This window comes from Hyla sarda, chromosome 2 (assembly GCF_029499605.1).
Source record: "Hyla sarda isolate aHylSar1 chromosome 2, aHylSar1.hap1, whole genome shotgun sequence".
NCBI classification, from domain to species: domain Eukaryota; kingdom Metazoa; phylum Chordata; class Amphibia; order Anura; family Hylidae; genus Hyla; species Hyla sarda.
The window spans coordinates 378,409,265-378,427,422 of record NC_079190.1 but is presented as its reverse complement, the minus strand read 5'-3'; the positions used below and the strand labels follow the sequence as shown (position 1 = coordinate 378,427,422).

At 41.5% G+C, this 18,158-nt stretch overlaps 1 protein-coding gene across 3 annotated transcripts in view; it reads left to right on the top strand.

Annotated features, from left to right (window-relative positions):
• The window catches only part of NLK (nemo like kinase), a 183,048-nt gene extending 166,401 nt beyond the window's left edge, over positions 1-16,647 (top strand). For 2 of the 3 annotated variants that reach the window (XM_056558478.1, XM_056558476.1), the window contains exons 8-11: positions 2,055-2,141; positions 9,609-9,807; positions 13,651-13,744; positions 15,996-16,647. In XM_056558478.1, the coding sequence (XP_056414453.1) occupies positions 2,055-2,141; positions 9,609-9,807; positions 13,651-13,744; positions 15,996-16,167 (552 nt within the window). In that variant the 3' untranslated portion in view covers positions 16,168-16,647. Of the gene's footprint in view, positions 1-2,054; positions 2,142-9,608; positions 9,808-13,650; positions 13,745-15,491 lie in introns of all 3 variants that reach the window. The other variant, XM_056558477.1, reaches the window with a different exon arrangement.
• Positions 16,648-18,158: the final 1,511 nt, after the last annotated feature.

The following is an 18,158-nucleotide window of genomic DNA, read 5'->3' as shown; positions in this document are numbered from 1 at the left end:
GCTGGAAGAACTGACCAATCAGAATGGGCATTCACTTGTAAAACCCCTGTATTACTGAAGTGTATGCACTGACTGGTATCTGGTAGCACCCCCTACAGTACAGGGAGGTATTACATGTTCTGTACTCTTTACCTGTACCAGGGTTACCTGCTCCTTTGGACACCAGGTGAGGGTGATTCCATGTTACTTTTTGGGACACTTTGTGTACTGTACAGGACCCCAATGAAGCTCCTGTCCTCTACATAGACCAGTGTTTTCCCAAGCACGATACCCCCAGCTGTTGTAAAACTACAACTCTCAGCATGCCCGGACAGCCGTTGGCTGTCCGGGCATGCTGAGAGTTGTAGTTTTGCAACAGCTGGAGGCTCCCTGCTTGGGAAACACTGACATAGACAGTGATTTACAGCTCCCAGCAGATCTTTCTTACTTTTATATGTAAGAAGTTGCTTTATCTATATTAGTGATCTACTTATTTTTCTTTAATTCTCACTTTTTCCTATTTTTGGATGACATTTTGGTGCCTTTAGAACCAATTACCAGGTTTCCATAGGGTTATGGTCTCAACATACAATGGTCGTCCTGGAACCGATTAATATTGTAACTTGAGGGACCACTGTATATGTATGTGTGTATGTGTGTATAAATATATATATATATATATAATATAATATAATGATGTCTGGTACGTATTTATTTTATGGGTATCTCAATGATGAGTATGCTATGTCGTGTGTGTGTGTGTGTGTGTGTGTGTGTGTATATATATATATATATAATGTAAGTATATAATTATGTCTATATGTATATATAATATATTAAATGTTCAATGATTCTCTGCAGAAGATACATTTTTGGGTGGTGGCGCTGATTAAGAGCCTCTGGTAATTACTTTAACAGACCATTAGGAGTCTATGAGGCCAGCAGGAAACATTTGGTCTCCCTGCTGGAGTTTTCCTTTAACCCAGCAAATATCTCATTTTAGACTGAGAATGCAGAATGATGAGGTGAGATACAGTATAAAATGTCATTTCTCTGCCATCCCAAACCACTCATCTCCTCCTCCTGGCTGTGGTAATCAATGGCCAGATAAAGCAGGGCCGGTGCTGCAGAATTGTACGCACTGCTCTCCGGTACTGTGAATTATAGAGAAGGTTATCCAAGAGGAAAGATCCTAAAAGAAACAACCTGCCGGTGGATTATATCATCATGGGACTTAATAAAATGGAAAATAAACGTACTAAACTGGATCATATGGTGCCAGTCAGGCAGGAAGATGTGTTCCTAATTCACCTATGGCGGGTTTCACACAAGCCCATTGCATTTTCATTTTTAAGTCTGTGTTATGGATGCAATTCCCAGCCTGACCATGATGACTGAACTGACAGCTGTCCAATCGGGTCCGATGACCCACAGTCAGGCTGGATCTTGTGTCCATAATATAAACTCAAAAATGTACATGTAATGCGCTCGTGTGAAATCTTCCTATGGCTGGAAGACTCTTCACAAGAGTCGATCATCTGCTCCTATCTTAGCCTTGAACTGCATAGTGTTGCAAAAAGCTATTATTATTATTATTATTTATCTTAAATAGTGTTATCAATTCCTTGGTCCCATTTAGCTGTCTCTAACGGGTATGAATTCTGTCAGACCACAGGCCCTGATGAAATGGGTTCAGTAAGGATGATGGCAGCTTGTCGGATATATATATACCAGTCATGTGTCACCAGAGGCACATCAGTGTCCAAAAACCCAGGCCAGGCACCGACACAGTGTTACAGTCGGATAGTTACAGCAGTATAAATATTACCTAAAGTTACAGCAGTTCTTTTCAAGGGCAGATTTCTTTCAAAATGGTAAGATCCTCTCTGTGATACTGAGCCGGGTTGACAGTAAATTGAGGAGACAGAACTGCAGCGCTGGCGGACTCAAGGCATCTATCACCCAAATTGGTCATTTCAGTCTGCTTGCATAACTGGAGAGCTCTAAAGCGACTCAGCACTTTTAATGCACTAGTCAGACATGTTATATCTCGTGTTTTGCTTTTGTTCTTACAGCCATCTCTTCCTGTCTTGTATACACTATCCAGCCAGGCCACTCACGAAGCTGTTCATCTGCTTTGCAGAATGTTAGTCTTTGATCCAGTAAGTATATTTGCTACTTTTTTCTTCTCTAAGTTATACACCATCTGATAGATCAGCTAGTAGTCACTAGTCTTATGTGCAAAGAGAAGCAGATGTGTTTAGTGCTCCTTCTGTATTTTATCTTTTGCATAACATTACATGAATTATACAGTGCTGCATATAAGGCTTTTGTTGCCCTGCTAAGACGCAAACAAAAAAAAAACTTAAATTATATGGACAAAAATATAGACATTAAATTTACCGTATATACTCGAGTATAAGCCGAGTTTTTCAGCACGATTTTTCGTGCTGAAAACTCCCCCCTCGGCTTATACTCGAGTGAACAAAAAAAAACATTTCTGGCTTTAGCTGTGAGGGGATGGTCCCGTCCGTCCATCTCGGCCTGTCAATCAGTCGTCTTCAACCTGCGGACCTCCAGATGTTGCAAAACTACAACTCCCAGCATGCCCGGACAGCCATCGGCTGTCCGGGCATGCTGGGAGTTGTAGTTTTGAAATATCTGGAGGTCTGCAGGTTGAAGACCACGGTGGTCTTCGTCATCATCCAGACCCCCCTTTTTTTTTCTACTCACCTCCCCTCGGTGGGAAGGAAGGGTGAGCTGGTCCGGGCCATCCATATTCGACCTCCTATGCTACAGGGACCGTTCGGTGGGGAGGGTTAGTCGTTCTGGGCTGTCCATCTTCACCGGGAGGTCCTCTTCTCTGCTCCGGGCCGGCCCCGGACTATTGACGTTGCCTTGACGACGACGCGCAGGCACGTCCGTGCGTGACGTCCCTGTGCAGTGGCGTCAAGGCAGCGTGACCAGCTCACCCTTCCTTCCCACCGAGGGGAGGTGAGTAGAAAACAAAAGGGGGTCTGGATGATGACGAAGGCAGTGGTCTTCAACCTGCGGACCTCCAGATGTTTCAAAACTACAACTCCCAGCATGCCCGGACAGCCGATGGCTGTCCGGGCATGCTGGGAGTTGTAGTTTTGCAACATCTGGAGGTCCACAGGTTGAAGACCACTGAGAATGGATTGACAGGCGATGATGCTGAAGGGGGGGGATGATGACGGGGTGATGATGACGGGGTCTGGATGATGACATGGGGGGTTGATGTATTTCCCACCCTAGGCTTATAGTCGAGTCAATACCTTTTCCTGGGTATTTGGGGTGAAATTAGGGGCCTCGGCTTATATTCGGGACGGCTTATACTCGAGTATATACGGTAGGTGTTTTATTCCATTGCCACAGCGGTATACAATCCAGCCCTTACTAATGCTGTCGCCTTTAGGTTCTAAGGAGCTCACTGATACCAGCGTGGTACTGTAATAGAAAGCCACCGCTGTAACAAGTCCGGCTGTAAAGCTCTTCTCTTAGATCTTCCACAATCAACTGTAAGTGAGATCGTTTCAGGACACCATAAGCGAAGTCCCCAATGTACGTAGGGGGAGATTTATCAAAACCTGTCCAGAGGAAAAGTTGCTGAGTTGCCCATAGCAACCAATCAGATCGCTTCTTTCATTTTTAACAAGGCCTCTGCAAAATGAAAGCAGTGATCTGATTGGTTGCTATGGGCAACTCAGCAATTTTTCCTCTGGACAGGTTTTGAAAAATCTCTCCCATAGTGTATAAAAAGTTACCAACTCAGTAACTTCAAAGCTCCAAACCGTACCTGGCATTAAAATAGGACTGAAACAACTAATCGGTAATAAAAATCTCTCAGCGATTATTCATTATGCATTAGTTGGTCCGCTCGCCATCCTCAGATTAATACACTGTACAATATGTCCGGATCTCTGTCTGCCACTCGGCGCACACCTAGCTACCTTCAGGTGCCTGTCACCATTACCCACATCTGGAGTGACAATGTTGTGACATCGAACCTCTTTACAGGTGAGCGAAGTTACAGTGATTCGATTCGTCACGAACTTCTCGGCTCAGCAGTTGCTGACTTTAGCCTGCATAAATGAGTTCAGCTTTCAGGTGCTCCGGTGGGCTGGAAAAGGTGGATACAGTCCTAGGAGAGATCGTGTAGAGATGGATAGATCAGCTCACCAAATACACGTCCAATCCACAGCGCGGCAGGTGTGCAGCAACACCAACAATGGAGGAGAAGGATTTGCCAGTGTGGAAATTTGCAGAGAGGTCCCTTTATTGTATAAAATCCAAAACACAGGTACAGGAATACATAATGACGCGTTTCAGGCATAAACCGCCCTTAGTCATGTAGGAGAGAGTCTCCAGCCCACCGGAGCACCTTAAAGGTGAACTCATTTATGCAGGCTAAAGTCAGCAACTGCTGAGCCGCGAGGTTCGTGCAGAATCTAAGTACTGTAACTTCGCTCATCTCTATTTACTATGTCAGCCATCATTGTTTTGGAAAGAATCAAACTGCATTGATGACAAAGCGTGGTACAGAACCGTAGGCATTCAGGTCAGACTAGCCAACAGTAATGATGGCCGCATTAGGTAGTAAAGAGAGGTCACTGTAAAGAGAGGTCAATGCCATATTAATGTCTGTGGATTTAGAATAGGATGTCCTAATACTGTTGTCCATATAGTCTATTTGGTTTCAACACGTTTCTTTCTTTAGTCTGAACCTCTTGGCAGGAGAAAACACTTGATTCAGCGATTGAAAACATTTGCAGGTTATATTCTGTGCCAATAAGAAATAGAACAATACACCAGCTTATACCACCATGTTTGTCACATGTTTTAAGGTGCATGCAGCCTTTGTCTAAATAATCTATGTCTTCAGACTCCGGGCCCGTGCTCCTGAAACATAGTGATATAGCTGGTGTCGTGTTCTTTTTCTTACCGTATTAACACAGAATAAAAGCTGCCAATATTTTTGAAGCGCTGGATGAAGTGTTTTCTTCTGCCGAAGTATTGACATGCACTGGACCTGGGGCGGGACCAGGTGCTCATCCGGGGGAAGGTGAGCCGGATTACTATACTTCTACAGTCTAAACCCCCCTCTGCATGCAGTGGTCTGCTCCAAAACTCACAGGGCACGTCTTTACTGATTGACTGCGTTACTGTGTAACAGACCATGTCACAAAAATAGAGGTTCTGGCAACACTAAGAAATAGTGACATGATCATTGTCATTTCTAGAGATGAGCGAACTTACAGTAAATTCGATTCGTCACAAACTTCTCGGCTCGGCAGTTGATGACTTATCCTACGTAAATTAGTTCAGCCTTCAGGTGCTCCGGTGGGCTGGAAAAGGTGGATACATTCCTAGGAAAGAGTCTCCTAGGACTGTATCCACCTTTTCCAGCCCTCCGGAGCACCTGAAAGCTGAACTCATTTATGCAGGAAAAGTCATCAACTGCCGAGCCGAGAAGTTTGTGACGAATCGAATTTACTGTAAGTTCGCTCATCTCTAAATATTTCCCTCCAAATCAAATTCTCTTTGTACGAATCCACACTACTTTATACGGCCTGGATATTTTTTAATACAGATCTGAAAATCTGCATGCAGAACAAGGGATGTGTCACTGATGGGTGCTTTTTCCACACAAAAACCATTTCAAGTAGCTAGGAAAGGGTGTAGCCCAATTGTACAAAAGCTGTATGAAAGGGGTTATCCAGGAAAACATTTTATTTTTTTTATATATCAACTTGCTCCAGAAAGTTAAACAGATTTGTAAATTACTTCTATTAAAAAATCTTAATCCTTTCAGTACTTATGAGCTTCTGAAGTTAAGGTTGTTCTTTTCTGTCTAAGTGCTCTCTGATGACACGTGTCTCGGGAACCGCCCAGTTTAGAAGAGGTTTGCTATGGGGATTTGCTTCTAAACTGGGGGGTTCCCAAGACACGTGTCATCAGAGAGCACTTAGACAGAAAAGAACAACCCAACTTCATCAGCTCATAAGTACTGAAAGGATTAAGATTTTTTAATAGAAGTAATTTACAAATCTGTTTAACTTTCTAGAGCCAATTGAGATAAATAAAAATGTTTTTTCCTGGAATACCCCTTTAATCTGCCCCTAACAACCAATCACAGCTCAGTTTTCATATCTTAAAGGGGTTATCCAGCATAAGGTGATTTTAGTATGTACCTGGCAGGCAGTAATGGACATGCTTAGGAAGGATCTGCGCTTGTCTTGGGATAAATGGCTATGTTGTGAGATTACCATAACACTGTGGCTAGCTTTCTCTGAACTTGTATTTCCTGTTTTCAGTTTTCTTGTTTGCCTACAAATCCCATAATTCCATTTTCCTCCTTCCCACACATCATCCACCCCACCCGTTGAAACATAAATGAGCTGCAGAGCTGTGATTTTCAATCAGGGTGCCTCCAGCTGTGGCATTACTTGCAGATTGCTCTCTCCACCCATTGAAGCAGACAGGCTCCCTAGCATCAGCTGACTAGTGAGGTCAGGTCTCGGCCGCATTGCAAGCTGGGAAAAATCTGAGACAGCAGTCATTTTGTATGCTGTTAAAAATAAATATTGGGAGGAAAATCACATAAGAATTGTGGGAAAACTGTCACACACAGGTTCAGACACTATATTATGAACTACACAAATTTTACAGCCCCTGTAGCATAGTCAAATAAAAAAAAATCCCGGAATACCCCTTTAATGAGCTCTGGTAAAATAAGAGCTAAGCTGTGATTGGTTGTTACGGGCAGAACATTTTTTTTATTGTCTTTGACAGATTGATAAATCTGGGCCAGTGTGTTTGGCCTGTGTTACTGTATCGGTGATACAACAGCATTCCATTTTCTCGGTGTGAGGTCCTCTGTGCTGTGTAAAGTAACCCTTCGCCCAGCGTACATTGTCATTTGCATTCTGCTCCGTAGAGTACGATGTAAATATTCTGCCATTAGCCTGATTAGGGAAAAGGAAAAAAACGCTAGGAATTAATTTGTTCCCTTCATAAAAGCCTATGGACAGTGCCGTTCTCCCAGGGGCATGCTGTTATTTTTCTATTAAGTGGTGCCACACTATGTCAGGCATAATACAGATGTTATTTAATGCTGGATTTGCATGTATTGAGCTCCCCCTTGTGGTTTGTATAGTTATAGTAGGCTCATTAGTATGGTCGGCTCAATTCTCATGTATACCACCTTGGTGAACCCTTTCTATTTACAGCTCCACTCTTTCCTCTGCAGACTTTTCACTTCTACCTAATTGCAGTGTTTGTCTAATTAATATTTGTCATACAATATCTTGCTGGAGAGGCTGCTTGGTGCTTTTGTCACCTGTGCTGGACCTTGCCAGCAGACGGTGCTGTAAATTGTCACGTTCAAGATCATTGAGCCACTAAACTGTAACGTTACTGTGTGAAAGGTTCTAGAAGGGCTGTAGTCAAACTTCTGCTGTAATGTCTGCAGGACTGGATAGATTGCAAGTTATTGAGCAGCTTGTTTGATCATAAAACTTGGAAATATACAATTTGTGAATATACATGACTGTAAAATACCATTCTTGCCTTCTGCATTGTGTACCCATGAACTTAACAAATTGGACAAAACACGGTGTCAGTATATTCCTTCGAAATGCACTTTTCTTGGGGCCGCAAATCTATTGCATTGCTATGGGTGGCTTTACCACTTTATTGAGACACGGGAACACTTTTAGTGGATTGCACCTGTTTATTGTGTTTTATCTTGTGAGGTTTACGGGAGTTTTCTTTACTAGTCGTTGGTACATAGTCTACTTCAACTACCAAGGTTATATAATGTCCATTGGTACTACAATACTGTGTTTTTAATAAAACGAGTTTGACACCATGTTTTTATTTAGTCCGGTCATATTAAAGGGGTATTCCAGGAAAAAACTTGAGATATATATCAACTGGCTCCTAAAAGTTAAACAGATTTGTAAATTACTTCTATTAAAAAATCTTAATCCTTTCAGTACTTATGAGCTTCTGAAGTTAAGGTTGTTCTTTTCTGTCTAAGTCCTCTCTGATGATACCTGTCTCGGGAAACGCCCAGTTCAGAAGAGGTTTGCTATGGGGATTTGCTTCTAAACTGGGCGTTTCCCGAGACATTTGTGATCAGAGAGGACTTAGACAGAAAAGAACAACCTTAACTTCAGAAGCTCATAAGTACTAAAAGGATTAAGATTTTTTAATAGAAGTAATTTACAAACTTTCTGGAGCCAGTTGATATATATAAACATTTTTTTTCCTGGAATACCCCTTTAACCTATGCCATGTTTAATCCTATTCAGTTTGCCTATAGATATCCATGGCATATACCAGTGGTCTCCAACCTGCGGACCTCGAGATGTTGCAAAACTACGACTCCCAGCATGCCCGGACATCCAACGGCTGTCCGGGCATGCTGGGAGTTGTAGTTTTGCAACATCTCGAGATCCGCAGGTTGGCGACCACTGGGCTATACCATTCAGCAAGGCAGACAGGGGTCAGCTAAACTGGTCTGTGAAAGATATGGGAGTTAGTATTTTATACAGCAATTTGTAGATGAGAAAATTGGATGTTTTACCTACGTTTATTATTCATAGGGGGTTGTCTTGATAAAACAACCCCTGTGCGTATGCTCATACGTCGCATATAAGGGCTGCTCTGTACAAGTGATTAACCACTTTGCTGACTTGATCCTTGGATAAGTCATCCATCTAATTATTTCCACATTCCCCCAGCAGCAGTACACCAGTCACAGGAGAAATCTCATTTCTATAGAAGGTTGACCCTTTTAAGTATATCTGTTATAGTTCTTTAAGATCAAATTTAGTTGCAGGTATTTTTTACATTTTTTTTAAAGGCTGTGATTAGGGATCGACCGATTATCGGTATGGCCGATAATCACGATTTTGGGCATTATCTGTATCGGCACCCCACACCGCCCCGGCCCCATTGCCTCCCCCATCCCCGTTTTTTTTAATTACCTGTTCCCGGAGCCCACGCTACTTCTTGCTCCTGCTGTGTTCTGCATGATGCTGTGCGCAATGACGAGTGACGTGACGTCCGCGACGTGATGCCCCAGTCAGTGCGCACAGTGACAGTTCAGGAGGACGCCACCGGAGCAAGATGTGGAGTGGACCCCGGGAACAGGTAATTATAAAACCGGGGATGGGGGAGGCAATGGGGTCGGTCACGGTGCGGCGGGTCAGTCGCGGGTGCGGTGCGGCGGGAGCGGTGATAGGTCTCAGGACCCCCAGACAGGCAGGGGGAGAGAAGCGGGTGGCGGCGGCCTATAGCACCGCAAAAGCCACTGCAGTGCATTGATTTAAAGTGCCCGCTTTAAATCAATGATCTGCAGCGGTGTCGCGGGGGGATAAATAGCCGATAACTTATACCGGAATATCGGTATAAGTTATCAGCTATCGGCCCTAACCTCCACCGATTATCGGTATCGGCCCTAAAAATGATATCGTTCGATCCCTAGTTGTGATCCATATCTGGTGTTTTCTTGCCTATAACATTAGTAGTGTGCTGGTATTATATGTATTTGACTACTGCTGCTACGAAACATGTCAATCACAACTTTGCTTTTACTGCAGTCCAAACGGATATCTGCTAAAGATGCATTGGCTCACCCCTACCTGGATGAAGGGCGTCTGCGGTATCACACCTGCATGTGCAAATGCTGTTTCTCCACCTCTACGGGCAGGGTGTATACCAGTGACTTTGAGCCAATCACAAATCCAAAATTTGATGACACTTTTGAAAAGAACCTTAGTTCTGTACGGCAGGTGAAAGGTAAGTAGCGTCTCCTGTAGTTGGGTTTCTGTTTGCCATTGTTCCTTGTTTCTCATTCCACGTGGGGCTGTGTTTTTTGTCTAGTACTATCGAGTACACATTTATACAGATTCATAGGTCTGACAAATGTCCAAAATGTTATGACAGCAAAGCTTCGCTTCTGGGCTCCCAGCATTGCTCTCTGGTAACAAGAAGCCAGCTAGATGTCATTTAAAGGGGTATTCTCATCTCATAAAGTAATTGCTTATCATAAAGAGAAGTCTGATCTCTGGGACTCTCATTGATCCCAAAAATGACATTGCTGCCTATTAATGCTTAGGCTTCATTCACATCTGTGGCTCCCTTCAGAGCCAAAAAAGAGAGACTTGAATGGACATGACACATTCTATTGACTTTAATGGGGTCCGCCTGGTGCCCGTTTATTTTAGCACGATCTGATCACTTGACGCATTTCTTTTCTCCACTCAGGTCCTGCATATGTGAATGTAGCCATAGGATTATTCAAATAACTTAAAGGGGTATTCCAGGCAAAAACTTTTTTTTATATATCAACTGGCTCCAGAAAGTTAAACAGATTTGTAAATTACTTCTATTAAAAAAATCTTAATCCTTCCAATAGTTATTAGCTTCTGAAGTTGAGTTGCTGTTTTCTGTCTAACTGCTTTCTGATGACTCACGTCCCGGGAGCTGTGTGCGCAGCTCCTATGGGGATATTCTCCCATCATGCACAGCTCCCGTGACATCAACATTGAGCAGTTAGACAGAAAACTTCAGAAGCTAATAACTATTGGAAGGATTAAGATTTTTTAATAGAAGTAATTTACAAATCTGTTTAACTTTCCGGAGCCAGTTGATATATAAAATAAAAGTTTTTGCCTGGAATACCCCTTTAACCTTCCTATTAATTATAGATTATTGGCATATCCTAGTGATTATACTATCTCTCCATCAGATAATGCATCTGTATGGTATGTTTATACACATCGGATCCACTGCGGATTTGACGTTACAGATCCGCAACCACAGACTTTACAAGGCAGTGATGGGGATTAATTGTTGAAAAACAAACACTCTCTTCGCAGGTTGTGAGACACAATTTTGACACATTACCTGTGCACCAAAATTGTGTTTCACATGCACCGGAAAATCTGAATGAAATCCACAAACCTTAATGTTTGCATTAGGATTTGAGAAATGGGGGCGTGTCCTCAGTTAGCATTTTAAAGTTTACCTGTCGTTATGAAAAATGTTTTATATAATGTAGCTAATACCATTATATGTATATTTGTAATATACACTGCTCAAAAAAATAGGGGACACTTAAACAACACAATGTAACTCCAAATCAATCGCACTTCTGTGAAATCATACTGTCCAGTAGAAGCAACCCCAATAAGACACCCCCAATAAAGGAGTGGTTCTGCAGGTGGTGACCACAGACCACTTCTCAGTTCCTATGCTTCCTGGCTAATGTTTTGGTCACTTTTGAATGCTGGTGGTGTTTTCACTCTAGTGGTAGCATGAGAAGAAGTCTACAACCCACACAAGTGGCTCAGGTAGTGCAGCTCATCCAGGATGGCACATCAATGCGAGCTGTGGCAAGAAGGTTTGCTGTGTCTGTCAGCGTAGTGTCCAGAGCATGGAGGCGCTACCAGGAGACAGGCGAATACATCAGGAGACAATAAAGGAGGCCAACAACCCAGCAGCAGGACCGCTGCCTCCGCTTTTGTGCAAGGAGGAGCAGGATGAGCACTGCCAGAGCCCTGCAAAATGACCTCCAGCAGGCCACAAATGTGCATGTGTCCACTCAGATGATCAGAAACAGACTCTATGAGGGCCTGACGTCCACAGGTAGGGGTTGTGCTTACAGCCCAACACCATGCAGGATGTTTGGCATTTGCCAGAGAACACCAAGATTGGCAAATTTGCCACTGGCACCCTGTGCTCTTCACAGATGAAAGCAGGTTCACCCTGAGCACATGTGACACAGTCTGTAGACACCATGGAGAACGTTTTGGCTTCCTGCAACATTCTCCAGCATGTCCGGTTTGGCAGTGGGTCAGTAATGGTGTGTGATGGCATTTCTTTGGGGGGGCCGCACAGCCCCTACATGTGCTTGCAAGAGGTAGCCTGACTGCCAGTAGGTACCGAGATGAGATCCTCAGACCCCTTGTGAGACCATATGCTGGTGCGGTTGGCCCTGGGTTCCTCCTAATACAAGACAATGCTAGACCTCATGTGTCTGGAGTGTGTCAGCAGTTCCTGCTAGAGAAAGGCATTGATGCTCTGGTCTGGCCCGCCTGTTCCCCAGACCTCAATCCGATTGAGCACATCTGGGACATCATGTCTCGATCCATCCACGCTGCAACACAGACTGTGCAGAAGTTGGCGGATGCTTTAGTCCTGGTCTGGGAGGACATTCCTCAGGAGACCATCAGCCACCTCATCAGGACCATGCCCAGATGTTGTAGGGAGGTCCTACAGGCACGTGGAGGCCACACACACTACTGAGCCTCACGTTGACTTGTTTTAAGGACATAACATCAAAGTTGGATCAGCCTGTAGTGTGGTTTTCCACTTTGATTTTGAGTGTGACTCCATATCCAGACCTCCATGGATTGATAAATTTGATTTCCATTGATAATTTTTGTGTGATTTTGTTGTCAGCACATTCAGCTATGTAAAGACGAAAGTATTTCATACGATTAGTTCATTCATTCAGATCTAGTATGTGTAATCTTAGTGTTCCCTTTATTTTTTTGAGCAGTGTACATTGGTTAAAGGGGTATTCCAGGCAAAAACTTTTTTTTATATGTCAACTGGCTCCGGAAAGTTAAACAGATTTGTAAATTACTAAAAAATTAAAAAATCTTAATCCTTCCAATAGTTATTAGCTTCTGAAGTTTTCTGTCTAACTGCTCAATGATGATGTCAGGTCCCGGGAGCTGTGCATGATGGGAAAATATCCCCATAGGAGCTGCACAGCTCCTGGGATGTGAGTCATCAGAAAGTAGTTAGACAGAAAACAGCAACTCAACTTCAGAAGCTAATAACTATTGGAAGGATTGAGATTTTTTAATAGAAGTAATTTACAAATCTGTTTAACTTTCCGGAACCAGTTGATATATATAAAAAAGTTTTGGCCTGGAATACCCCTTTTTCAAAGATCCTGTGTGTGTGAATGTACCCTTAGAACGATTTTGCTTCACTTTAAATGCGCACTATATTTAAAGTTGTGGTCTTTCCTTTATAGGAGTATTCACATCATACATGCAAAGTGTGCCTTAAAATTGTTATGACATATGGGTTCAACCTCTGAGACCCCTGCAGATTTCACAAATATAGGAGAACCCCCTTTGGCTGTTTCCTTGCACAGCAGTGTTCCGTCACTCCACTGATGCACTAATATCAGTCTCCCGTTCCGGTCTCCATCGTGCTTCTGTGTGCATGGATTGTCATACTGATCAACCTTTTGCCAGCCGCAGTGATGTCCCGCCTCGTCCGGTGATAGGCTGAGCGCAGTGTCATGTAAGAAACCTGAGCCCCACCTTCTCCCTGTTGCCCGGGCTCCTTCCATGACACTGTGCTAGATGTAGAGTTAAGGTTTATTTTACTATTTGTAGCCTGGGCACAATGGAATCATAACTATTTCCGCTACACTACTCCTATAACAGGGGGGCCCACTGATAAGCATATCTTAGTAATGTGCCATAATACATTTTACTAGAAAGAGGCAAGATGTATCTATATAGCCTGTTTCTTGACAGTTGGAATATGTTTAATGTAACAATTATGTTTATTCCTGAGTTGCTTTTTAACTTTTTAACTATATTTGTGCTACAGAAATCATCCATCAGTTCATTTTGGAGCAGCAAAAAGGGAACAGAGTGCCGCTGTGCATCAACCCTCAATCTGCTGCTTTTAAAAGCTTTATAAGGTATGTGTATTGCTTCTACTAGATCAGTTACTGTAATGCTTTATCTAGCCATCAGATCACTCATATTGGAGCCACTTTTTGTCACAGTTGTGACTTTTGACGATTAACTACCCCTATCCCGCTTCGTAGACAAATGCTTAGTTGGACATTTTTTAGAAACATACCTAAAAATAAAATGTCCGATTGTTGGGTCGATAAGGGAAATGAATCTGTTTCCCCATAGACCGTACAGTAACACAAGACACTGATGAATAGGAAAATTGTTGGGATTAAAACACAAAAATGAAAGGGATCATAAAAAGTATTATAGTGTATTATGGTAAAACACCAAGGTGCTAGAAATGAGAAGTTCATTATAGGAGACTGCAACATCATAGTTAGAGATGAGCGAACTTACAGTAAATTCGATTCGCCATGAACTTCTCGGCTCGGCAGTTGATGACTTTTCCTGCATAAATTAGTTCAGCTTTCAGGTGCTCCGGTGGGCTGGAAAAGGTGGATACTGTCCTAGGAGACTCTTTCCTAGGACTGTATCCATCTTTTCCAGCCCACCCGAGCACCGGAAAGCTGAACTAATTTATGCAGGAAAAGTAGTCAACTGCCGAGCCGAGAAGTTCGTGGCGAATCGAATTTACTGTAAGTTCGCTCATCTCTAATCATAGTCTTGGACTTTTGTGGTTAAATAAAACAAAAGTTTTATAAAAAGATATAGGCTACTCGCACATGGAAAAGCCACATCTTATTACAGTACCAGCAATGTGAAAGAGATTTTAAGAAATCTTTCTTCCATGCAGAATCTGTGTGGAAATTGACTTGTATTGCAGATGTTAAAGGGATACGCTGCCCAAATACTTCTTAACCCCTATCCAATTGATAGGGGATAAGATGTCTGATCATGGGGGTGTCCCGTTCTAAACATAGGGGGAGATTTATCAAAACCTGTCTAGAGGAAAAGTTGCTGAGTGGCCCCTAGCAGCCAATCAGATCGCTTCTTAGATTTTTCAGAGGCCTTCTTCAAAAATGAAAGAAGTGATCTGATTGGTTGCTATGGGCAACTCAGAAACTTTTCCTTTATGAAAAGTTTTGATAAATCTCCCCCATACTGTTTAGAATGCCAGGTGCTGCACGGAGATCGTAGGGGTCCCAGTGGTGGGCCCCCCGCAATCCGACATCTTAAACGATTAGATGTCTTTTGGCGGAATACCCCTTTAAATAAGCAGTATGTTGATAACACTGCAAATGTATTGAAGATATTCTCCATTGATTTCCATTAGATTTTTTACTTTTTTTGTTGTTGTAAATATTTATAATTAAACCCTATTACAGCAAATCCCCACAGAATACAGGACAACATGATGGCCATTTGCTATTGCAGAATTATACGCAGAGATGCTGGACAATCTCGCGTACCAGTCTCATGTGCAAGTAGCCTAAAAGGATATTTTGGGATTATACATTGATTGTCTATATTTTGGGTGGTGTTCATAGACCCCTTAATTTTGATAGTTGTGGGGTAAACAAGGGATGTATGACCCCCCAAAGACGTAGACTAAGAATTTCTGCAAAGATCATAGTGTTTTCCCATAACATAGCAGGTTTTAATGAAGAAGTTGATGGATATTAGTACAATGCCTCTAATTCCTCTAACAAAGAAATAATTATACTTAAAAAACACACCTTAGCAGTGTAAGTGGATGTTTCCTATGGTAATTATCAGTAACAATTGCGCTCTCTTTAACCTTTGCAGTTCCACTGTTGCTCAGCCATCTGAGATGCCACCATCTCCACTGGTTTGGGAATAGTTGGGAAGACTTACTACTGAAGGTGTCCTGTAGCTTTCCACTGGAGTCTGGGGATTGCAATCTTGAAGCTTGATCATGCTTGTACTATTTTCTTAATTAAGATTTAACTTATCAACCACTAAATGTAAATTCTATATTCTATTTAAGACAAAATGGCGTACTAGTGGCTTCACTCCGACAAAGTCAGTGGTTGTATTTTGAGATAATTTAACCCCCATTTTGGTTTGTTTTTAATTTTTTTGTTAATTCTAAGCAGTTTTAAGGCTCAGAACAAATTGACAATTGCACCAAATTTTGTGGAATAAATGATTTTTTTTTCCTTTTTTGTTTCTGTAGAGGTTGCTTTTAAATTTAAGTTTATTGTTCTATTTATATTTTAATGAAAGAGACTGTGCAAAACCGTTTTTACACTGAGCCATTCCTAAAACCTCATTTTATGTTGATACAAGCAATTATAGGAAGAATACAAACCTTTTCTGGAGACCAATCATGAAGTACTTCCTAACAAAAAAAAATAAACAGGAGCAGACCACAGGATGGCGACGTTACCCGGTGTTCAGTCTCCGTCACTTGATGGCTTCTTTGCAGCACTGTGCTAGAGGAGCGTTGTTGCTATTTTGATATAGTGAAGACAGAAGGTTTGTGGTTGGAGTGCATCTGTGACTAGAGGGAATGGAACACTTGAGTTCCTTCCCTCCGTATAAATATATAAAATTTATATTTAATCTATTTTTCTTAGACTTCCTTTTTTCGTACCTTTTCAGTCATGGGCATGCGTCATTATTCAGCTGTGTAAATAATTCCATTCATGGGCTTCTTTGCAAAGGTCCTTTTCACGTCCTGCTGTACAAAGGTGCGCTAGCTGGCACATTTTATTTTATTTTTTGTGAATTTTATGAATACCGTATTTTTTTCCTTGCACTGGACAGTTCCAACAGGACAGACGAAAATCAGGCTAGAAGTGAACATAGGGAGTATCTCTAATCGTATATGTGTTACTTAGGGAAGAACCATTGTGGATGTGTTGAATTGTCACAGTAGAATTTTTTTTCTTTTTCGTCCCTTTTTTCTTTTTTTCTTTCTTTTTTTTTTTTTTTTTTTTTTTATATAAAACACTGAATATTCTGTGTATATGTACATACAAACTGATGGCCTCTACCTCCTGGAGTTTACAGCTCAGCTTGTTTCACTCCAAAATTGTTATTTTTAGGTTCAGTGTGCAGACTTTAAAACTTGAATGTTCCTTCCAACTTTTATATGTAACATTACAATACAATAAAACAGAAGATTGCTTTCACCTATATCAAGACATTTTAATGGACTAGCCTTGTATGAATCCAAGAATAATTGTTTCGAGGGGAAGACAGAGGTATTTGTAATGGAATATTAATTGTTACAGTTATTGTAATTTATCTTTTAGAATAATATTTTTATCTTAAATGAGCTGGATTGTAATAGGAGGAGACTAAAAAAATGTTTTTATTTCTGTTTTTTTGGGTTTTTAAGCTTATGGGAAGTTTTAACTTCAATGAAGTAACTTGCTGTGAAAGACTGTACATTGGAATTCCAAATTTTAAGAGATGGTCTGGTATCTTTTTCTACTTCTTGTTTCCTTTTTTCTAAAGTGGCTCCTAATAAACTCCAAAAGAAGCATTTCAACAAAGATGTCCGAGAGACAGTTTACCATCAAAATGTATCTGTGGATGGAGCTGAAGGCCATTGTCTTATGATAATGGTCATATGAGACATTCGAAGGTCACTTTGTAAAATGTAGATTTGAAGTTAAGTGGTGAAAACATTAAATGTGACAATAAAACCTTTCTTGTTCTTTCCTTTAATTTATTGTAAGATTATTAATATTTATATGCGGTTCTTTTATTGATGTAATGCAAACTTGTTGGTAGCATTTTGTCAGCACCTAGACAGGAGTGTATGTTTCCACGGTAACCTACTACATCCTTTCTGCATTCATACATCCTGTCTGTCTGTCCTCTAATTCTTAAAGGGGTATTCCAGGCCAAAACTTTTTTCTATATATCAACTGGCTCCGGAAAGTTAAACATATTTTTAAATTACTTCTATTAAAAAATCTTAATCCTTCCAATAGTTATTAGCTTCTGAAGTTGAGTTGCTGTTTTCTGTCTAACTGCTCTCTGATGACTCACGTCCCAGGAGCCGTGCAGTTCCTATGGGGATATTTTCCCATCATGCATAGCTCCCGGGACGTGACATCATCATTGAGCAGTTAGACAGAAAACTTCAGAAGCTAATAACTATTGGAAGGATTAAGATTTTTTAATAGAAGTAATTTACAAATCTGTTTAACTTTCCGGAGCCAGTTGATATATAAAACAAAGTTTTTGCCTGGAATACCCCTTTAAGTTCAAAGAGTAAGACAGCACACAAAAATTGTGTGTAGATAAAGGTACAGGTAACTCCGGTCTCATAAACAAGATAGAATGTTTTAGTCCCAGAAGCTCTTTAATAAAGCTAGTAACGTGTACTAAGGTCACCTGAAGAATGTCTAGGTATTAGATATTGCTTCCTGATTGATACTTGGGCCACAATAAAAATGTGCACCATATTTAAATACCATTTTTTCATGTGCTGTT